The sequence below is a fragment of the Hippocampus guttulatus genome, chromosome 3 (genome assembly GCF_054856545.1).
Source record: "Hippocampus guttulatus isolate MCC_2025c chromosome 3, RoL_Hgut_1.0, whole genome shotgun sequence".
Lineage (NCBI taxonomy): Eukaryota > Metazoa > Chordata > Actinopteri > Syngnathiformes > Syngnathidae > Hippocampus > Hippocampus guttulatus.
In genome coordinates, this window is record NC_141263.1 from 13,303,611 (window position 1) to 13,328,021 (window position 24,411).

Consider the following 24,411-nt stretch of genomic DNA (forward strand, 5'->3'; position numbering starts at 1 on the left):
AGCACGCAACCTGAGATAAAACAATCTAAAGCAGTGTTTCTTAACATTTATGCAGTGATGGTCCGCATTTCACATTTTATGACCTTACTAAAATAATGCCCCAAGTCATTTATTTTCTGGAAAAACTTGAACCAAGTACAAAGTTTTGATTTCAATTCAGGGCACAATTGACTGAACTGTTCAACTAATAATGTAGCCGATTTTGACCAGAGGTGGCCTTTATAAAAAAAAGATGTTCGCAGACGTAGTGTTCCAAACGTAGCGCATGATGGCGCCATCACCAAGCTTTGTCGGGCAGGACAAGAGACTGGAGGACGCCACCACTAAGACTCGCGCATGTATAAACAGCCAAGCGGCACTAACCCTCGAACACAGTCGCGGGCTCCCAGACTTAAGTGAAATGTGGTTTCGCGAAGACCTTTTAAAGTCCATATGGCACGCTTTCACAGCCCTGGACGTGGACCAGCGTGGGAAAGTGTCCAAGTCTCAGTTAAAGGTGAGCGCCATCCCATTGCTGCTCATCGTCGCGTTTCATTCAATTAACTAATTTTTTTTGTACATGATAACATTACACACACACGAATGTAAGTATTGTGGCTTGTTAACGGTTAAAAAAATTAATATAGGTGCTTACAGTAAACGTACCTTTCCAGCATACATAACCAGTTGTGGTCGCTTTAAATAATGGAATTGATTGATTGTCGAATACAGGTAACATTTTCCTTTCAAACAAGTTTGACTCACAAGGGGGGAAAAGCGCTCTTCAAACCAGCTTCACAAAAATGGGACATAATAGCAGGCTGTTATAGACAAGGGCACATAGAGAACTAATTGTCCACAAATCTATAAAACAAATCTCTCATCTCCTGTGAAATCAGAAAGCTTCCCCTGATGGGTAAAATAAACATTAACCAAGGATTTGAATCAGTTATTCTATCCGTTATTTCATCAAATAAAAAAGAAAAAAAATGTTGTTTTCCCAAAGAAAAATCTGATGTTTGCTACTGTCTTATTTTGATGAAATAGCCGTAATAAGGAATCATGCGGCTTTTATTGAGGACTACATAAATGAGAAAATGTAGTAGTTACTGTTGATGAGGTGCTAAAATCAGCATTTGGACAATGTTAAGATAAACGGCTCTAAAGGATTCATCGATTAATTTGATTCATTCTTGATTAGTTGTTGATTAAATGTTGCACCTCTAATACTGTAAATTGTACTATTTATACACAACTGTTCAGAAACATTTGGAAAGAAAAGCCGTTTTCCATTTTTTTGTATTATGATTGTTTTTAATCACGTTGTCTAGACTAGTGTAATTCTGGTCCATGTAATGTTTTTTCTTCAAACATGCTTTTCCTTAAAAGGGAAAAGGATATTTCTGAGTGACTCCAATCGTTTGAACGCTAGTATAGTACAGTGCTTTATTTTCAAAAATAAAACGGATACATGTACAATGTATCCGTTAATGTACAAAGGATACATGTACAATGCAGTGGCTATCAAAATATGGGGGAAAAAAGCCTACATATCACTGTTTATGTCATTGAGGGTCTGGGGTCAGCCTGTGTGCAGACAACCAATTACATTCCAACTCATTGAAATGTTTTGATGATGAGCGGTGTTGCGTTTGTAGCTTGCACCAAACATACCTCTTGGAATTCTGGGCAAAAAGTTCAACCTGCGTTTCATCTGAGCGGAACAGTTTCTTTCCCACGTGTTTGAGACATTTTAAGTGTGTTTTTGCAAATGTTTAAGACCAAGACTGGATTTTATCCAGATATGTATTGATACACAGTTATGCTAGGATAGTACTTTTCTTTCAAAAATAAGCATTATTGGGTTACTTTTAAGTTATCATTTTTGAAAGAAAATCCCAAAATTATTTGAATGAACATAACATTGCGTTAATCAGAAATATAGTGTGGGCATCTTGGATGTGGTTAAAAAACCTTTTTTTTTTTCCCTCAAAGAAGAAAGCCAAAACATACAGCACATTACAAAGTATTGGTGACATGTGATGAGGATTGTTACTACTTTGTATCTTCAATCAGCACTTGTACACTGGCCTGCGGCATACTTTGCAGTTTTTCTGTGAAAGAGTCCACCATGCCATCAACTGTCAAATGTATGACTGCTGATGCGAAGCCGCAGCCCTGTACCGTAGTTCTCATGGTAACTGCTCAAGAAGTGACATTTAATTCCGCTCAATGTTTCTGAGAACGGTGTCATCGCTTGGTCAGTCATGCTTGAATAAGGCCTCCCTATTTTGCATTTTCGTAACCGTAACACATTTACGCTCTTGAACACTTTTGTGACACAGATGAATATGTTCTGTGTGCTTTTTTTTTAGGTGCTGTCTCATAGCCTGTGCACCGTCATGAAGATTCCTCATGACCCCTTGGCTCTCGAGGAGCATTTCAAAGATGATGATAAAGGGCCTCTCTCCAACCAGGGCTATATGCCCTACCTCAATAGGTTCATTCTTGACAAGGTGGGGCAGTTCTCAGTGAATGCACTCTCTTAACTAGTCAAACTATTTCTATAAATCGAGATTATAGCCTGATTGAAATGTACTCTGATAAACATGTCTCACATTATTCAAAGTTCATTTAACAAGAGTCCTCTAAATAACTGCAATAAGTGTAACCTTTAACTGGAACGTCGAAAGCCGAACACATATCCCAAATTTTAAAGCGTCTTTTCTAATTAGAAATTATGAAAATAGAAATCATCTGCTCCCTAGTCTCGCAACAATCATATAAACTTCACCTGTACAAGCATTTTTTTAAAATAACATTTTGATATGAACGATCATCCATTCATCCGTTTTTTTAATCAGCGTATTCTCATGAAGGTCACGAGTGTGCTGGAGCCTATCCCAACTGTCTTCGTGCAGTTGACCTGAACTGGTTGCCACTTGCCAGCCAATCGCCGGGCACACAGAGACGAACAACTATTCGCGCTCACGAGCACACCTCGTGTTCACCACCTTCAATATTAACACGTGAAACTTTTATTATTATCATCGTTCATTTTATTTATAAATGCCGCACATATATAACGATGGTGAGTTCCAAACATTTCATAAAGGAGACACGATTTCCTCACAATTTCATGCAATTCCCAGGTGCCACGGTAACGTTTCTGTGACGTACTTTTGTTAAAATATGCCAAGGGTCAGGAATTATAGCACAATTTAAAGTAACTCTTTTTGTCTTGATGCAATTAGCCTCTTTTGAGGGGGTGGTGGTCAGTCTCATACAAGCCAGTGACGAGCATGTATTTGTTTTGTTACCATGATGACTCGGTGCAGAACAAATGATGGCTGCACTTTGAACCCTGAATCTGAAGTAGCGAGTGCCAACTTCAATGCACAGACTTGCCACCAAAAAGACACCATGTGATGTGTTTTTCCTCACGGAGGCAGCACTTCATCGGCCTTTTTTAAGAATCCAATGGCCGTTAAGAGATCAATTTCAAACTGCGTTAACATCAGGGAGCTATGTATGTATATATTTAAAGTTTCAGTGAAGTCTATCAGATATGCTGCTGAGCCTGGTTTTATCATTCTCCTCTTCCATTGTAATCAAAAAGGTAGCACTAGTTATATCCTTTCATCCATTCTTTTCTGTACTGTGTATCCATCTTGGGAACTAATGCTACAAGAAGTACATTTTTAGTAAGATATAGCTGCAAGTTTAATCCTCTCCAGAGCCGTTTCCCACTCATTTGAAGCAAAATGAGTGAAGTGCCATAGTTTCTCTCTTTGTACTTGGAGGCTGTTTACTTGCTTCTCCCTGCTGGGCTCTGACTTGAATTAAAATGAGGTCTTTTAACTGCTTTGGGGAGTTGCACAAACACTGGAGACTCCTTGAGGTAGATTTGCAAATTTACAAGAGTTATCGCTGTCTTTACACGGATAATAATACTCAGTTTGGATTAGCAAAGTGCAAATGTAACAAAACGTTGGGTTTTTTTGTGTGTGTGTGTGTTATACGAATAAAATGACACACCATCATACTAACTGGTGTTAGTCATGTTTTCGATTTGATCAAAACAGAGCATTGTCATCTTTGTAAAGGCATCGTTGTTAAAACGGTATCGTCACTATCGTGTAAGTACCGAATGCTGCTTTTTTTTTCAAGTGCAGGTACAAGAGGATTTTGATGTGCTGGAGTTCAACAAGATGTGCTGGACGCTGTGTCACAAGAAAAACATCTGCACAAGCAATCTCCTCGTTTCAAACTACGACGCCTTTAAAATCTGGTGCATTTTCAACTTCCTGTCTGAAGACAAGTACCCGCTGGTCATTGTGACCGAGGAGGTGAGAGGGTCTTGGTTCTATCTGCTTCCTCTCTCTTATTATATTTGCGCTTTAGCTTCTGAGAGTTGCCGCCGTGTCTTTAGTTGGAGTACTTCCTGCAAAAGCTAACGGACGCCATGGCGAGCGGGTGGAGCGAGGAGAACCTTTCGGATGCCAAGCTCCAGCTGAGCAGCAGACGCTTCCTGACTGTGTGGGAGATGATCCAACTGGTGGGAACAGGTGCCTTCAGCAAGGGCATGCACCAGCAAAGTCTTTCGATGGGCATCAACGAGGTCTTCCAGGAGCTCATACTGGACGTGATAAAGCAGGTTGGAACTGAGAGGTCCACGATGACTTGTCAATGCAGAGAATTAAATCTTTCGTCTATCTCATGGGCAGTGGTTCTGAAATTGACACCGAGTGCCATCTATACAATACCCGGCCGGCGTCATGACCAACATGAATGAACATAGGTAGCTTGGAAGTATTCCTTAACTCATTCCGTACCAGCCAATTCTGGACCAAGTCTGAAAAGACGTTTAAAAACGTCTTTGGGAGTGAATGAGTTAAAAATGAATGTCGCATGATTGGAAGCCACTGCAACATTTTGCCATCAATATTGTGCGTAACTATAGAAGAAACTGTACTTTAAAAATGTGATTCAATTAAAAATAGAGTGCACTTCCAAGTTCAATAAGCATTGCACCAAAATTCATGTATAAGAACAAACATCTCATAAAGATGAAATGCAAATGCACTTTTACAATAGGTTTTCTTGACCAAAATATTTTCTATGCAGCACTACGAGTCTAATTTTGGTATATAGGATTAATATTGCCTTTGGGGAATTACAATTAAACAGCAAAAATAAATACATTTTGATTTATCTCGGGGTGCAGCCTTTTTGCCAACTCGGTACCGACCACCCACCGCTCACCACTTTTCTGAGTTTGGTGATGCAAAGTTCGCAAGATGAGCCCTGAGTGGTCGGTACCGGAGCCAGTTCAAATGGAATCGTCATCCCATTGAGTTGAAGTGAATCGAATCGGTCCACTTTCAACTCGAACCATCCTTGAAATCCCTATTGAATCGTCTTTTGTGGAGAGATGCACACCCCGAGTTGCTACAAGCTGTGGTGTTATTTTTTCTTCCAAATCCCACCCTGTGCCAGCCCCTTCTTTCCCCCTGTAAATGACTCCTAAAATATTATTAATGTCTACTGATTAATGCTGTCTGTGTATTTAAAGGGCTACATGATGAAAAAAGGCCATAAGCGGAAGAACTGGACAGAGCGCTGGTTTGTGCTGCGACCCACCTCAATGTCATACTACCTTTGTGAGGATCTTGTTGATATAAAAGGTCACATCACACTGGAACAAAACTGCTCCGTGGAGGTACATTATCACACGTTTTATTTTGTGCGATGGTGAACGGCAGAGCCGAAACACGATCAGAAGCCTAAATTTCAATATACACTTGACATTTCATTCATTCCTAACATTCTCATCTCTCCACTTCATAACATTTCTCTTGACTGCGCTGCTTCAGTGATGTGTTTGCAAATGTTATTTATTTATTTATTTTGGTCCAATTCCATTTCAGTCTGTATGTGTTGCCATGCCAATTTTCTCTGCACGGGGCCTTCAGAATGAGTTGTGTTGGCTGATATCACTTAAACCAAGGGTGTCAAACACGTTTTTGTCGTGGGCCACCTTGTAGTTACTGCTTCCCTTGGAGGGGCCGGGATGACCATATAAAGAAGTCAAGAATAACGGTTTATTCAACGTGTGTTCAAAGTGTGGCTTGCAAAAAATCTACAACAATCTGCACACATGAATAATTTAAGAATCAGCATCACTTGCCACCATTTAAAGTGCAAGTCATTACAGTTCCGCTGTGGTAATAAGCTTTTCATGACATTTTTTTTTTTGCTTTCTAGCTCTAAGCCTAAAGGTTTTATGCTAACACTGACTGGCATTTAGAACTCGTCATAATTTCCTCTACCTTGACTAAGGCCTATGTAGCAGTGTTGTGTCCAAGGACCGGCAACCTGAGGCCAAGGCCAAGGCTAAGGACTTGACTCCGAGGCTAAGGCCAAGGCCAAGGCCAAGGACTTGGAAAATTTTCCGAGGCAAGGCCAAGGCCAAGGACTTGAGAAATTTACCGAGGCCAAGGCCAAGGACCAAGGACTTGCCTCCAAGGCCAAGGACTGATTTTGAAGCTGAGGCCTAGCTGAGGACATGTATAAAACAATGCTATCATACCACTTGGCAGGTATTCATGATTTGCAACACTCCTCTATCATAACCCCTTGCACTCCCTAACGCTTGAATGAAGTGTTTTTATTCAAAGAGTAGAACAGTCAGGGTACGTGTTATTTATACTGAGAAAAACAAAAAAGCATATGATATACATTTATGAATTAATGTTTTAGCGCAGTAGTTTCTTAATATGAAGTAAATCAACACTCAACAGGCATGACATGGCACGGAAGACAAGTTGAGAAATTACTTTGCATAGAAGTCAATCACTGAGTGCAGAAAAAGCGGTAATCTCTGCAGTGATAATTTTACAGTTTACCGGCAGCGAGTCCCAGGGACTCGCTGATCAGAAAAGTATGAGTCCCATTATGCATTGAGAGAGTCCCAAATTTCGAATTCTGAAATGGTCTACTTATTCAATTACAGATGATAATAACACAAACAGCGGCGGCCCGGTAGTCCGGTGGTTAGCACGTCGGCTTCACAGTGCAGAGGTACCGGGTTCGATTCCAGCTCTGGCCTCCCTGTGTGGAGTTTGCATGTTCTCCCCGGGCCTGCGTGGGTTTTCTCCGGGTGCTCCGGTTTCCTCCCACATTCCAAAAACATGCATGGCAGGTTGATTGGACGCTCTAAATTGTCCCTAGGTGTGAGTGTGGGCGTGGATGGTTGTTCGTCTCTGTGTGCCCTGCGATTGGCTGGCAACTGATTCAGGGTGTCCCCCGCCTACTGCCCGAAGACGGCTGGGATAGGCTCCAGCACCCACCGCGACCCTAGTGAGGATCAAGCGGTTCGGAAAATGGATGGATGGATGGAATAACACAAACAACAACATATACATACAATTATAAACAAATGCTGCAAAAATTTAAATAATTCAGTAGCAGGCCTGAGGATTTCGGAAATTCATGGTAACCGTTTTTCGGTTCCGTCAGATAACCCAAAGGGAAACCATGGTAACTAATGTTGGGTTCCGTAAACATTCATCATGGGAACCCATTTTTCTATTTTGACTGATATTCATAATCAAGAATTCTGACACTCAAAAGTATAATGTTTCAAGGGTAAATGTTTGAAAACGATGCATTAACAATGAACATTACATCAGTAGCTGTGTACTCCAGGTTTATTCCAAAAAATAAATGGATCAAAAACTGGTGTACTCATGTGGCATCATCAGAGTATTTTTTCCAATCTCACACTGCAAAGATTAATTTACTGGTAATCATTAATACAGGTAAGTATTGATGTGGCTTGACATCCTCTTCCCAAGACGATGCATGTGTAATCTACGATCAATTTGACGAAATAATTTAATACACGTCATCATGAGTTCTACCAACAGTTAACATTAGCATTACTACACCTTGTGACGAAGGTTTTATTCATAAAGTTACCATGCTACAACCAGTAAATTATAGAATAACCAATACTGTTTCATCATATTTTTCATAACGATTAGCCTACAAATCTAATGACCAACTTGCCTCGTAATCGTGCCTCTCGTCGTATCTTGCTCTCGTGTTCTGTGCATACATTTCAGGTGAGTTTAGTGATACGCCCTTTGGACGATTCATACGAAAAATCTGACTGGCATTCCCCTTTCTTAAATGTTGTAATTAGTAGACCTTTGTGAGTTTTTTTTTTCGCCGCCATCTCAAACTTTCATCCACGCAATTCCTCAGTTTGCGGACTAAAATACCCAGTCAGCAAAATTGGTCTGGCCCAGCTCTGGGGCAGACACGGCACGTACACTCGGCCCACATACCTCAATGAATGACGGTCCTGCAGTGGCCCACGTCTGGCATCCACGATGTGGGCCGCATTCGGCCCAGATCTGAGCCGCATTGTAAAACCATATCTGGCCCTACTCCGACCCGACGCTGGGCCAGAACAGGTTCCTGATATCAGCCTGAATTCAACCTCAACTAAGCCACATCTTTCATGAGCCATATTTGACCCACATTAAAAAAAAAGTCTCAAAAATGCCTGTTATAAAAATATGTTTATTGTCATAATTTGTGAACCTCACATATAACTCCACATACACTGGAAAAATGCACTTTTCTTTATTTAACAGTGAACACAAAGTCCAAATTGGAATGCAGCTTACTCTTGAACGGTATTTTTCTGTCCATCAAATTGTTGCGCTCTCCATGTCCTCTTTTCTTCTTATGCTCTCCTTCCTGTCACCATCCCGATCACATCTTGATGTCACATCTTTTGATTGTGACATCAATTTCCTGGTCTGAGGCCCAAGATGTTAGGCTGTTAGGTCCCACAGCGGCTGTAAGAACTGTAAGAAACAAGAACAAGAATGGACAGTGTGTTAGGAAAACAAACATTTGTACATGTCATGAACAATGAATGGTCAGTAAAAGTAACCCCTGAAATTTCTTATAACAATAATAATAATACATTTCATTTATAAGCGTCTATCAAGACACTCTAGGACACTTTACAACCAAAACTAAACTAGGTGTGACGCTGTGGGGCGGAATATTTGCCACCAAAAACTAAACGTGAATAACTTTTAAATAGTTTATACTGAATTTGAATTACGTGAATTGAAGGTCAGTGGCTCGGATAATGGATGGATTTGTATATTTTACTCTGAATCATATTGAATCTGAATTGTACAATCTGAATTTGAAACGAGAGACTTTTTTTTCTTTGAAACGGATCCTGATTCTCACTGAAAATTAAATTGTTTATTTTCATATTCAGTCTTACAAATACAAAACGACGTTTTTTTCAACGTCAGATTTCGTTTTTGAATTGAGGTACTAAGTTTTAAATTAACTTTATGGTCAAGTATGAAGTATCCGGTTTGTATTGCAGCAAACGGAATCAAAATTAATTTCAGTGCAGAAAGGGTTCTTTTTGGCAGCACCTCTGACTGTTCAATCACCTACATTTTCACAAGTGATGTGTCGGTCGGGAACGAGCCGGTACAAAGAACCGGCTCCTTGAAGTGAACGATGAGCCGTTTTTAGCCGAAAAAAAACGACCATGTATAGTAAGGCGTTTTTAGCCGAAAAAAACGACCATGTATAGTAAGGCGTTTTGAGCTGGAAAAAAAGGACCACGTATAGTGAGGTATTTTTAGCCGAAAAAAACGACCACGTATAGTAAGGCGCATTTAGCCGAAAAAAATGACCATGTATAGTAAGCCGTTTTTAGACGAAAAAAACAACCATGTATAGTAAGGCGTTTTTAGCCAAAAAAAACAATCCTGTATAGCAGGGGTGCCCATTACGCCGATCCTGATCTACCGGTAGATCTAAGACAGGTCCCAAGTAGATCCGAAGTGTGTCGAGGAGAAAAAAAACAAACAACCATTTGTGTGTCTTTGTACATGTTAGTAACATATTTTTTTGTGTTCATGTACGCTGCACCCTAATCATCTTATCAGTCTCATTTTCACCAAAAAAATGTTTAAAAAATAAAATAAAGCAGGTAAATCTTGAATTTACAGTGGCTTGTGATTACGTCACCGGAAGTTGTTAGCGCTCAGCAGTCTGCAATTGCAGCTTGTGATCAGAGCTGTTGCACTCTATCTTTTATTGTCATTATTCTCATTCAGAGTTTGCTTCGTGTACAATTCACTGAGAGCACGGGCAAAGAATAGGAATCTCGGAGGGTCCAGGGAAGCACTTTAAAACGGTACGTGTGAGCTACGATAGTTAACAGGCTGCAAAAGTGCGTCGCATGCCTCAGTTTCAGGCTGTTTCTCATCATGGCGTGCATGTGTGTGCGCGCGTGTGTGTGTTTGTGTGTGTGTGCGTGTGTGTGTGCGCGCGTGTGCAAGTAAGGGTAGATCCCGGGAGGTTAGTTGATCGAAAAGTAGATCTTCGATCCGAAAAGTTTGGGCACCCCTGCTGTATAGTAATGCGTTTTTAGAAGAAAAAAAAGACCATGTATAATAAGGCATTTTTCAACGAAAAAAACGACCATGTATAGGAAAGGCGTTTTTAGACGAAAACAATGACCATGTACAATAAGGCGTTTTTAGCCGAAAAAACCCCAACCGTATGTAGTAAGGCGTTTTTAGCCGAAAAAAAAACGACCATGTATAGTAAAGTGTTTTTAGCCGAAAAGAACGACCATGAATAGTAAGGCGTTTTTAGCCGAAAAAAAGACCATGTATATAGTAAGGCGATTTTAGCCGAAAAAAAACGACCATGTATAGTAAGGCGTTTTTGACCGAAAAACAACAACCATGTATACTCAGGCCTTTTTAGCCGAAAAAAAACGACCATGTATAGTAAGGCGTTTTTAGCTGAAAAAAATGACCATGTTGTAGTAAGGCCTTTTTGGACGAAAAAAACGACCATGTATAGTAAGGCATTTTTGGACAAAATGTTTGGCCGAAAAAAACGACCATGTATAGTAAGGCGATTTTAGCCGAAAAAAACCGACCATGTATATTAAAGCGATTTTAGCCCAAAAAAAACGACCATGTAGTAAGGCGTTTTTGACCGAAAAATGAGCATGTATAGTAAGGCATTTTTGGATGAAATTTTTAGCCGAAAAAAACGACCATGTATAGTAAGGCGTTTTTAGCCGAAAAAACGACCATGTACAGTAAGGCGTTTTTAGCCGAAAAAAAATGACCATGTATAGTAAGGCCTTTTTGGACGAAAAAAACGACCATGTATAGTAAGGCATTTTTGGACAAAATGTTTGGCCGAAAAAAACGACCATGTATAGTAAGGCGATTTTAGCCGAAAAAAACCGACCATGTATAGTAAGGCGTTTTTAGCCGAAAAAACGACCATGTATAGTAAGGCGTTTTTAGCCGAAAAAAAATGACCATGTATATAGTAAGGTGTTTTTGGATAAAAATTTTTGCGGAAAAAAACAACCATGTATAGTAAGGCGTTTTTAGCCGAAAAAAACGACCATGTATAGTAAGGCGTTTTTAGCTGAAAAAAATGACCATGTATAGTCACGCCTTTTTGGACGAAAAAAAAAGACCATGTATATATAGTAAGACGTTTTTAGCCGAAAAAAACGACCATGTATTATAGTAAGGCGTTTTTAGCCGAAAAAAACGACCATGTATAGTAAGGCTATTTTAGCCGTAAAAAACGACCACGTAGTAAGGCGTTTTTAGCCGAAAAAAACGACCATGTATAGTAAGGCTATTTTAGCCGAAAAAACCGACCACGTAGTAAGGCGTTTTTGACCGAAAAAAACGACCATGTATAGTAAGGCATTTTTGGATGAAAATTTTAGCCGAAAAAAAACGACCATGTATAGTAAGGCGTTTTTAGCCGAAGAAAACCCGCCATGTATAATAAGGCGTTTTTGGACGAAATTTTTAGCCGAAAAAAACGACCATATAAAGTAAGGCGTTTTTAGCCGAAAAAAACCCCCCATGTACAGCAAGGTCTTTTTGGACCAAAAAAAACGACCATGATTAATAAAAAAACACAACTCCACTCCTCTATGTGGTGCTTTGGCTCAGTGGTTGAGTGATGGAGTGCCACACCAGAGGTTGAGTGTTCGATCCCTGGTTGTTGCAACACTGCCTACTCTTTAACAACCATATACAACTTATTAGAGGAAAAACACAAAACAACCCAAAGGTTCATTGTGGTGGGTTAGCTCAGTGGTAGAAATCTGAAGTCCCAAATCCAGCAGTTGGGTGTTCGATTCCCAGTGTTTGCAACAAGGTCACGTCTTTCTTTAACCACCATTTGCAGCTTTATTGAAGAAAACACAAAACAAACAAGAAGTTATGTGGTGGTGTGGCTCAGGGGTAAAGAAACCATGTCCCAAACTAGTGGTTGGGTGTTCAATCCCCAGAGGTTGCAACGATATCCCTTCTTTCTTTGACCAACATGATAAGTAAGGCTTATTGAAGTTGTTCTTTGTATCGTAAGGCGTTTTTCACCGAAAAAAACGACCATGTATAGCAAGGCGTTTTTAGCCGAAAAAAACGACCATGTATAGTAAGGTGTTTTTGGATGAAAATTTTTGCGGAAAAAAACAACCATGTATAGTAAGGCGATTTTAGACGAAAAAAACGCCGTGTGTAGTAAGGCGTTTTTAGCCGAAAAAAATGACAATGTATAGTAAGGCCTTTTTGGACGAAAAAAACGACCATGTATAGTAAGGCGTTTTTGGACGAAAAAAAACGACCATGTATAGTAAAGCGGTTTTAGCCGAAAAAAATGACCATGTATAGTAAGGCATTTTAACTCGAAAAAAACGACCATGAAGAGTAAGGTGTTTTTAGCCGAAAAAAACAGACCATGTATATATAGTAAAACGTTTTTAGCCGAAAAAAACAACCATGTATAGTAAGGCGTTTTTGACCGAAAAAAATGACCATGTATAGTCGGGCCTTTTTGGGATGAAATTTTTAGCCGAAAAAAAAGACCATGTATAGTAAGGCGTTTTTAGCTGAAAAAAACGACCATGTATAGTCAGGCATATTTGGACGAAATTTTTAGCCGAAAAAAAAGACCATGTATAGTAAGGCGATTTTAGCCGAAAAAAACGACCATGTATAGTAAGGCGTTTTTAGCCAAATAAAACGACCATGTATAGTAAGGCGTTTTAAACCCGAAAAAAAAAGTGGACCTACAGCATTTCTAGTTGAGGACCACTGATGTATAGTAAGGCATTTTTGGACGAAAAAAACGACCATGTATAGGAAGGCGTTTTTGGACGAAAAAAAGACCATGTATAGTAAGGCATTTTTGGACAAAATTTTTAGCCGAAAAAAAGCGACCATGTGTAGTAAGGCGTTTTTAGCCGAAAAAAATGACCATGTATAGTAAGGCCTTTTTGGATGACATTTTTAGCCAAAAAAAACGACCATGTAGAGTAAGGCATTTTTGGACGAAATGTTTAGCCGAAAAAAACGACCATATATAGTAAGGTGTTTTTATCTGAAAAAAACGACCATGTATAGTAAGGCGATTTAACCCGAAAAAAACGACCATGTATAGGAGGGCGTTTTTGGACGAAATTTTTAGCGGAAAAAAACGACCATGTATAGTAATGCATTTTTGGACAAAGTTTTTAGCCGAAAAAAACGACCATGTATAGTAGGGCGTTTTTAGCCGAAAAAAACGACCATGTATAGTAAGGCGTTTTTAGCCGAAAAAAACCGACCATGTGTAGTAAGGCGTTTTTAGCCGAAAAAAATGACCATGTATAGTAAGGCCTTTTTGGATGACATTTTTAGCCAAAAAAAACAACCATGTATAGTAAGGCATTTTTGGACGAAATGTTTAGCCGAAAAAAACGACCATATATAGTAAGGCGTTTTTAGCCGAACAAAACGACCATGTATCGTAAGGCGTTTTAACCTGAAAAAAACGACCATGTATAGGAGGGCGTTTATAGACGAAAAAAAATGACCATGTATAGTAAGGCATTTTTGGCCGAAAAAAACGACCATGTAGTAAGGCGTTTTTAGCCGAAAAAAACGACCATGTATAGTAAGGCGTTTTTAGCCGAAAAAACCCCGACCATGTATAGTAAGGCGTTTTTGCACGACATTTTTAGCGGAAAAAAACGACCATGTATAGTAAGGCATTTTTGGACAAAATTTTTAGCCGAAAAAAACGACCATGTATACGAAGGTGTTTTTAGCCGAAAAAAACGACAATGTTTAGTAAGGCATTTTTGGACAAAAAAAAACGACCATGTATAGTAAGGTGTTTTTAGCCGAAAAAAATGACCATGTATAGTAAGGCCTTTTTGAACGAAAAAAACGACCATGTATATTAAGGCGTTTTTATCCGAAAAAAACGACCATGTATAGTAAGGCCTTTTTGACCGAAAAAAACGACCATGTATAGGAAGGCGTTTTTGGATGAAATTTTTAGCGGAAAAAAACGACCATGTATAGTAAGGCGTTTTTGACCGAAAAAAACAACCATATATAGTAAGGCGTTTTTAGCCGCAAAAAACGACTAAGGCCTTTTTGACCGAAAAAAACGACCATGTATAGTAAGGCGTTTTTGGACGAAAATTTTAGCGGAAAAAAACGACCATGTATAGTAATGCATTTTTGGACAAAGTTTTTAGCCGAAAAAAACGACCATGTATAGTAGGGCGTTTTTAGCCGAAAAAAACGACCATGTATAGTAAGGCGTTTTTAGCCGAAAAAAACCCGACCATGTATAGTAAGGCGTTTTTGGACGAAATTTTTAGCTGAAAAAAAACGACCATGTACAATAAGGCGTTTTTAGCCGAAAAAAAACCAACCGTGTGTAGTAAGGCGTTTTTAGCCGAAAAAAAAGGACCATGTATAGTAAGGCGTTTTTAGCCGAAAAAAACGACCATGTATATATAGTAAGACGTTTTTAGCCGAAAAAAACAACCATGTATAGTAAGGCGATTTTAGCCGAAAAAAACGACCATGTATAGTAAGGCGATTTTAGCTGAAAAAAACGACCATGTATACGAAGGTGTTTTTAGCCGAAAAAAACGACCATGTATAGCAGTCTTCCTCAACTGGCGGACCGCGATCCACGACCGGACCGCCGACCTCCTCTGTCCGGACCCTCGGCAAATTGTATAAAATTATAAATTATAAAGTGATTTTTACGTTATATATTTTATATTTTTGGACTATACTCTGCGCATGACCGCGATCGCTTGTTAAAATTATCCGTTGTATTCTTTGCGTGCACTAACAGATGTATTGCAGAGGACCGCAACAGCGCGACTGTGTGTGTATAATGTTTGACTAACTGGAGACCTTGGCTGAGCAGGGCATGTCGGCGATAACGATGCGCTGATTGGCTCCTCTGAACTTAAGGTGTGCCCATACATAAGCGTCAGCATATACGATGCGCTGATTGGCTCCTCTTAACTTAAGGTCTGCCCATACATAAGCGTCAGCACGCGTCTATTCCAATATCACACGCATTCAAAATGGATGATTGTGTCAGGAAACAGACGCATGCGCGACGCTACAGTGTGCTCACAGCTTCAGCCCAGGAGAATCGCACACAGACAATTAGACAAGACGAATCGCGGGAGGTTTCGATTGTGTGCAGTTTTGCTCCCGTCTACCCGGGGATCTTTGCAGCTGTTTAACAGCAGAACACCGCAACATGGTAAATGAACATCACAATGGCGTCCTCAAATAATATTTGCATGCCTCAGACATTGCATTCACCTTTAGCGGAAGAACAGCACTGCACATTCCTGTGCTCCCTTGTGTCAGTATTTAAAATGGTTCTTAACTCCTCTTCTGATATATTTTTCAGTGATTTCAGAGGGGATGTGAAAAGGGGAATTGTACAAATGAAAAGGATATTTTCGTTTTCATGTTTAGTATTTATTTTGGTAAAATGAGTATTTTGTTTTGCTTTTGTTAAATTAAGGGAAAAAAAGACAACTACTGTTTAACAAAGTTAAAGTAAAAATGACTTATTTCCCTAAAAGGGCTATTTCTATTTTCATGCAGGCACAACTTAACAAAATAAAAGAGTTCCTGTGCCTCAACACAATACCTCTCATTATTTGCTGTGTACTGGCAAAGTGAATAATTGTTATTTTCATGCACCCCATTATTGGTTGGTTGTGAGGAGTGTTGATTTGTATAAGCTTGGCTTGACCATACTAAATGGGCATATAGCCCTGCTTCCCATGACCGCCGTGCATGGGACCGGACCTTGGTCTTATTAAAAAAAAAAAAGTGGACCTACAGCATTTCTAGTTGAGGACCACTGATGTATAGTAAGGCGTTTTTGGACGAAAAAAAACGACCATGTATAGTAAGGCATTTTTGGACGAAATCTTTAGCCGAAAAAAACGACCATGTATAGTAAGGCGTATTTAGCCGAAAAAAACGACCATGTATATATTAAGGCGTTTTTGGACGAAATCTTTAGCGGAAAAAAACGACCATGTATACTAAGGCGTTTTTAGCCGAAAAAAAAAGCACCATGTATAGTAAGGCGTTTTTAGCCGAAAAAAACGACCATGAATAGTATGTGCCAGCTTCATGCCGAATCCGGGCCAGATGCCTTTGCTGACTGGGTAGCAATCCGCATGCGCACATAACTTTATCTGTTGCACCCCCCCCCCCCCCTCCAACACTGAAAAGAAAACCAAAACGAAAGTAAATTAGAAGAAAGACACTCACACACCACACCACAAACACACATACAGGCACAGTGAAATCGCGTTGATCACACAGTGAACTCGTGTGCGGTGACTTTTATGGTTAAACTATTTTTCGGTACCGTTAAAATGACGCCACGGAAACGACATGCTACCGGTAACGATTGTTACCGTGAAATCCTCAGGCTTGCCGTAGTTTTTTTTTGTTTGTTTATTTGTTTTGACTTTGAAATTTCCTTGCCTCTCCAAAAACGCACATTATTTAGAACTGTGCGTCCCGTGAGAAAATTATGCGTCTAGGACGCGGGACGCAGAGGTAACGAGATGGCTGAATCTCTAAACATTCTCTGAGTACTACTATTATTACCACTCCCACTAATACTACATTAATTAATTTAATACCTTCAACTTCACAACAATAATAAAAAATAATTAAATCAACCATGATTTTAAACTATGTATTAACAATATTCATTATTCCAAACATGAGAAAGCATTCAGCAAACATAACTGGAATCGAGCAAAAGGACTCCAAATCCTAACGGCCAAACCCGGAAGTGAAGTGCCGACATTATTGACTCCAGCTGTAACGCAAATTACAAAACTACTCTCGGGACTGCACAAATGTGACGACTGTGCAAAAATAACTAAATAAAAGACACCACTGTTACAGAAAGGCTTTACACGCTATTTAAACTGCCGATCGCGAACGGAACGAACCGTGATTGAAACTAACTGTGATGCCGCTCTTGACACGTTTTACTGACTGTCAGTGACAGCCCCGCCCTTCCTAAAGCGCCAGACAAAGTTATCAACATGGGTTTGGATTTTGTTTGATTTCTTTGTGATTTTTGCGGTCCTCTGGCCCACTTTATACCTGTGGACGAAGGATTAGGGGCTCTAATCCCTCGTTGTATCCGATGACCGGCAACCCAAGGCCAAGGCCAAGGACTTGACTCCGAGGCCAAGGCCAAGGACCAAGGACTTGACTCCGAGGCCGAGGACCAAGGACCGCCCTTCGGTCCTCAAGCCGGTCTTCGAGGCCAAGGACCGGCTCGAGGAACACATCACTGCTATGTAGACTTTTTACTATACAGTATGCACACTGCAGTAGCATGCTCTTATATTGCTTTTTTTGGGTTCCATTTGAGTAATGGTTTATCTAATTGCGATGTTACAGTGGTGGAATTAGGAAGTGGATAAAAAAAACAAAACAAATAGAAATAATGTTCTCTCCTAAAGTCTCTCCCAGACAGAGAAACAAAGAAATGTCTGTTCATCATCAAGTGCCCCAATAAAAGCTTTGAGATCAGCGCATCTGATAAAAAGAAGAAGCTGGAATGGATTCAAGGTAGAAGACGTTAATTTCCACAATGAAGAGACTGAACAAAGTCATCGGGTGCTATTTTTGCCTTTCGTACTTATTTGATATGAAACATCATTTTATTGCACATTGAAAATTGAATAAATAACCTTGTCTGCCAAGGAAATTCCCAACATTATTCTGTAACCGATCTGTTTGCGAGAACACAAGTCATTTCCCTGCCGCTTTGTCTGTAAATATTTGACTGGAGCTCCGTCTCCCTTTATCACCTGCCAGCTATTCAAAGCTGCATCCAGCTGCTGAGGTTGGGGCTGCCCTCCCCTCATCGCGAGGCCAGACTGAGGCGCCGCGAGCTCCGGCAGAGGCAGCAGGAGAAGGACGACGACCTGGCCGAGAGGATGAAGCAGCTCCAGGCGGCCAACGACAGCAACCAAATGCAACTGGACGTCATGAGGAAGGTGCAGCTTTGATGACACATTGACAGAGAAATAGAAGTTAGTCACAGATTCCATTCAGAACTCGGTCTGGAGTGCTTTACTGCAGCTTGAGTGCCACACACGAGGACGCAAGTGTGGTGGAAATGCTGCACTGAAAACAGTGTAGTGTACATATTTCTTTTAATCTATTTATGGCAATGCATTGCTGCTCGTATTAAATCTTTCAAAATTCCAGGTTGAAATGTTGGCTCCTTCTGGCTAATGTGGTTGAGTGAAGTCATTCTCAATCCACATTCGCTAACTTGACTGCAACCGTGGTGGTCACACTTTGCGCACCACGTACCACCTGACAAAACACGTCCTAGTGCCCACATCATGACAATCATTAAATAAAGTACATGAAGGTAGTAGACCTTAGCTTTCATCAAGAAATTGTATCATAAAATTCCTACAAAAGTGTATTTGTTGCTTTGTGTTTTAATCCACTGGATCATTATGCACCAATTTTAACACGTTAAAAATGTTTAAAGATAGCGCGGGGAGGGGGGCGGGGATTCAATTGCCCATGAACATAAATGAAATTTGTTTCCTCCCAATATTTCAAACAGTTAAATATTACATGTGGGGCGGCCCGGTAGTCCAGTGGTTAGTACGTCGGCTTCACAGTGCAGAGGTACCGGGTTCGATTCCAGCTCCGGCCTCCCTGTGTGGAGTTTGCATGTTCTCCCCGGGCCTGCGTGGGTTTTCTCCGGGTGCTCCGGTTTCCTCCCACATTCCAAAAACATGCATGGCAGGCTGGTTGGACGCTCTAAATTGTCCCTAGGTGTGAGTGTGGGCGTGGATGGTTGTTCGTCTCTGTGTGCCCTGCGATTGGCTGGCAACTGATTCAGGGTGTCCCCCACCTACTGCCCGAAGACGGCTGGGATAGGCTCCAGCACCCCCCGCGACCCTAGTGAGGATCAAGCGGTTCGGAAAATGGATGGATGGATGAAATATTACATGTGAATGTATTGCGCTGAAAAGTGCAATACAACTGAACTGCACTTAAAAAATGTGCCGCACTGAATTTTTAAAAAACAAAAAAAGTTGAAACTGGTCGAATGTATGCTTAGCTGTAAGCTTCATTCGAGTGAACGAAGTACATTTCCCTGATATTTTATTTCCGTGATCATTCATACGAATTATTTGTGAATCAAATGTTGTAATTGTTTAAGTCTGCTTTATTTCTGTTGCGTCAATTGAATACGGACGTCATCTCAAAACAGATTCCATTTCAAACAGTCCAGGATTACACTGTCAACTTCACACACACACACACACACACACACACACACACACACACACACACACACACACACACACACACACACACACACACACACACACACACACACACACACACACGCTAAAAAGGGAAATGAAACCTCGATGCAAATAGCATCTTGTACCATAGCCACCTGCAATGTGAGCTTTTTGGTCACGTCCCGTTTCACCATGACCCCGTTTAGGTCAAAATGGGACAACAAATAATTTACTATCAAGATGGTGATTTTATGGAGTGCCATTTCCCACAATAACACGCCACGCTCAGTTAAAATCTGTCTCCATGTGGCCTGATGTGATTCTTTGCCGACAGAAAATGGAGGCGGTCGCCGCTGAAGCGGCGACAGAGGAAGAGAGGAGACAGAAGACTCAGCTAGATCTGCAGGATCGCTTCAGACTGGACCTGGAGAGAGAGAAAATGGTGAACACACGGAGCCGTTTTATTTTTGGGCTCCTGCCATCATTCATGTGTGCGTCCGTTCTTCCAGGAAGGACACGTGTAAAGATGATGTTGACTCATCTGCATGTGTGCGTGTCAGATTCGTGAGCTCTACTTGATCAGAGACGACGCAAAAGGATTTGGATGCATCCTGTGGGGAATTTGAAGTTAAACAAAGTCTCAAAAGGATTCATCAGTGATCAAAATAATTACTGATTATTTGATCATCGATTCTTTGTTGATTAATCGTTGCACCTGCAAACCATTCCATATTTAGATTTTTCTTTGGAAATAATTATCCGCATCATTACACCCTCAACTCTTCATTTAATGTTTTCAGTAACATCCTAACCATCATACAAGATTAAAGAAAAAATATAATACTGTACAAGTAAGCAAAATAAAAAAGGGAATGTTGGTGCAGAGTGATACTGCCACCTTGTGGTATTTTGTATTTACTGTTCAAAATATTTTTTGCAGAGGATAAATAATGCCTGCAAGTGTTGCTATATTATCAGTGTGCATCATTTGGGTTCTAATATTTGTTGCATAGCGACATAAATGCTCTAGGGCATTTTACATCGTTAGTTGGCATGAAGCTAAACATCTTTTCCTGAGGCAAAGTTGCGAAGTTGTTGTAAATATATACCTTGTAATTCTCAACAACAAAAGGCGGGAACAACACAACACTAGTATCATCGAGTTGTGTGTGTGTGTGTTTGCTTGTGCAGGTGCGTCAGCAGATGGAGAAGCAGGTGGCCCAGCAGTCCAGTGAACTGGAGCAGTACCTTCAGCGCGTCCGCGAGCTGGAGGACATGTACCGTCAACTGGAGGAAGCCTTGGAAGACGAGAGGCAGGCCAAGCAGGATGAAGAGGCCATGCGCGGGCTGCAGGCCAGGTCTGGCGCACACACGCGCACCTGTCATGACAAAGACTGTAACTAGTGCATTCCCCTAACAGGCTGTTGGAGGAGGAGGCCGCCAGGAGGGCGGAGCTGGAGTGCCTCCACCTGCAGCAGAAGCAAGCGCTGTGCCAAACCCAAGCCGAGAAGCAGGAGCTGGAGGCCGAGCGGCTGGACAAGGAGCGAGAGCTGCAGGCCGCCGTGGTGCAGCTGGAGAGGGTGGAGACGGAGCGACACGGTGCTCTGCAGAAGTACGAGGTCAGTAGGATTGTGGAATTACTACTCGGGCTGAAACATCCATCCATCCATCCATCCGTTATCTGATCCGCTTTATCCAGAAAAGGGTCGCTGGAGCCTATCCTAGCTGTCTTCGCGCAGTAGGCAGGGGACACACAGACGAACAACCATCCACGCTCACACTCACACCTCAGGACAATTTAGAGTGTTCCGTTAACCTGCCATGTTTTTTGGAATGTGGGAGGAAGCGATCAACCACACTCGTACATTTTTGGAAATATTTTCTATATACTGTATATATTTTTTTCAAAATCGTTCAGCCCTTATTTGTGGTGTATTCAATGCTTTGACCCTAATTTATGGATTTTTATGGGCTAATGAGCTTCATGGTGCCAATATTAAATTTTCCCCTCCCCTTGATTGTGCGCACTCATGAGAACGCAGGAGGGTTGAACTAGCGAAAGAAATCTAGCGGTACTTCTCTACCATATCCCGAATTGACTGAGAAAGTTGCGACATTATTTATTCCGACTTCTTCGGTCACCTGCCCTTCGAATCATCATCACTTTTCTCCCTGTGACAGCGTCCCTGTACATACGTTCTTATGCGCCTGTATCCATATCACACAGGAGGTGTCGAGGAATCTGGAGCGAGCCTCGAACAAGACCAAGAAGTGGAAAGACCAAGTGGCCAAACATGAAGGACTGGTGCTTCTCATCCAGCCAGGTACAAAGTTTTTTTTTTCTTTCGATGTAGTCATTTTTATTTATTTGTTTATCTCGTGAAATAATTGGTGAATTTATTTATCGGAAATGGTCAACCAAAACAATCCTTATAAATCATATTAAATGGGGAATGATTTATCATTTGCCATAATTATGTCATTCATTGATTGCTTGATTTACTGGAAATATGAAAGTACGGCATCATACTAAAATAAACAATTTAAAATGCACATTTAATATTTGCATTTTTGTACAACATACACATCATAATTGCTGAATGCAGTATACTTAAATCATTTCTGAATATTACAAAACACATATTTTTTTGTGAAAATTATAGTCTTTTAAAAATCGATTTTTATCATTATCTTATTAATCTGATTGATTGTAATAAAATAAAACACTGAAATGAGAACTGTAAAATCCAAGTTTTGAAAATTAGTTTATTAAATAATTGGTGAATAATTAAACAATTGGTGATTTAGAATTCACTGAATTACAAATCATTTTAAAGAGGGAAGTCATTGCTCACTTATTATAAAAATTATTTTACAGTTAAATATTTTTATTCGGTTATCTGATTGATTGGTTTATTGATTTATCGTAAAAAAATAAATAAAATGAAACATTACTTAAACCAATTAAAAATAGATATGTAACCTTTTTAAATGATTTTATTGAATCATTGGTGAATGCACTATAATTAGCTCGAAATATTACGCTGATAATACAATGACCATATTTTGTTATGAAAATGACATCTTTTACTTGTACCCATTAACTGTACATAGCGCAAGTCCTCCGGGTAACAATCAGATAACACTAGCGTGGAAAGAGGAGTTCAGAACATGGTGATTTTTTTTGCTGGTGTTGTTGTTGCCTACACGAGGAGCACTTTGTCGCCGTCTGGTTCAAAGACATCACTGTGTCGTCTTGTAGGCAACAAGGGTCCCCAGAGGGTGACCAACTGGGGGCCGGCCTCGGTGACCGACGTGGAGCTTGAGCTGAGGAAGAAGTTCTGGCAGGAGAGCAAGAATTACCAAGGTCAAAGTTCATGAAGGACCGATGACAACACCTTAAAACAATTTGAAACCTTTTTCTCTCCTCACCCACATACCATTTGTCGATTACACACAGTGGTACCTTGACTTGGTTGACCGAATGGTTCACTGCGTAGTACTAGATTGACTCATTTTTCTCATTTATCATGTCAAAGCATGTGATAGTCTGTCGTTTTACTCATTAAAAAATAGATACAATGCGAGATACATGCCTGCTGTGTACTGTACTTCTTTCGCCATGGATCTTCTGACCACAAGTGTCCACTAGAGGGCAGCACAAGACCATCTTACTCAGTCTGTCATGACACTTAAAGGTTCAATCGAAACATTTTAACGTCGCATTTTTATTGTTCGTATCGTCACCTTCCTGAATCATTTTTACCCACCTTTTTTTTCAGAAAACACGAAAAAGTTTAACCAAACGCTGATTATATTTATTAGTCAATTCATTTGACTGTTACAGTTGAATGATCGGTTTAACTAAGAATGTAGATCGAATTTAGCAGAGGTGGTCAGCATCCTGAGTTGTTTGGCGCACTTTTTTTTTCCAACATATGACTTTGGCCATCATTTTCGGAGGTTGATGACATTGTTTTGTACATTTACACCTGTTCAAATCCAATATCGGCTACAAATCGTGCTTGAGGATCACCAGGTGTCACTGTTCTTTTATTTAATTATTTTTAGCTCATAATGCTAAATCATGTGACAGGTTAAATAGTTCAACTTTAGCCGTCTTTCTGCGTATTTGATCAAGCTCATGTACAAAGAGATCTTGCCAATTAATATAATACACGGCACATATAACGTGTACATCATACTTAACTGATTGTTAGTCATTATGATTAGTCTGGAGCAGAGGTGAAATTAATATTTTGCCAACATTTCTGTCAGATTTAGTTTTAAATTCAACAACAGCAAGAAAAAAAATCCTGATTTATCTGCAGTAAGAGGATGGACTGGGCCATTACGTGAGAAAGAAGACGAATGTGCAGTCCAAACGATTACGGTAGATGACGGATTTATTAATGGTTTTAACATTGATTCAGACTAAAACAATACATTTCTTTCAATCAAACAATATAAATCGTTTTTTTTGAAGACATAGTTGGCTCAATCTCCCATGTTGACCTAAATAGTAAGTCCACCCCTGCTCCTCGAAAAGAGCACATGGTTTCTTCTACGTATGCAAAGTATTTATATCTCAGCGAATAAAAATGCGGTGCCTCTTCCTCCCCCCCGACATGTCCAACTTTCACAATCACACAAGCATTCCAACCGAGAGAACATCTCCAGTT

General features: G+C 40.3%; 1 protein-coding gene across 1 annotated transcript; it reads left to right on the top strand.

Annotated features, from left to right (window-relative positions):
• Window positions 1–364: 364 nt before the first annotated feature.
• On the top strand, window positions 365–23,322 carry LOC147207543 (switch-associated protein 70-like). Its single transcript, XM_086107147.1, has 12 exons — window positions 365–496; window positions 2,355–2,495; window positions 4,155–4,328; window positions 4,412–4,636; window positions 5,555–5,701; window positions 17,909–18,017; window positions 18,267–18,448; window positions 20,064–20,171; window positions 20,921–21,087; window positions 21,150–21,348; window positions 21,957–22,053; window positions 22,992–23,322. The coding sequence occupies exons 1-12, from the start codon at window positions 401–403 to the stop codon at window positions 23,108–23,110; spliced, it is 1,764 nt and encodes a 587-aa protein (XP_085963273.1). The 5' UTR covers window positions 365–400; the 3' UTR covers window positions 23,111–23,322.
• Window positions 23,323–24,411: the final 1,089 nt, after the last annotated feature.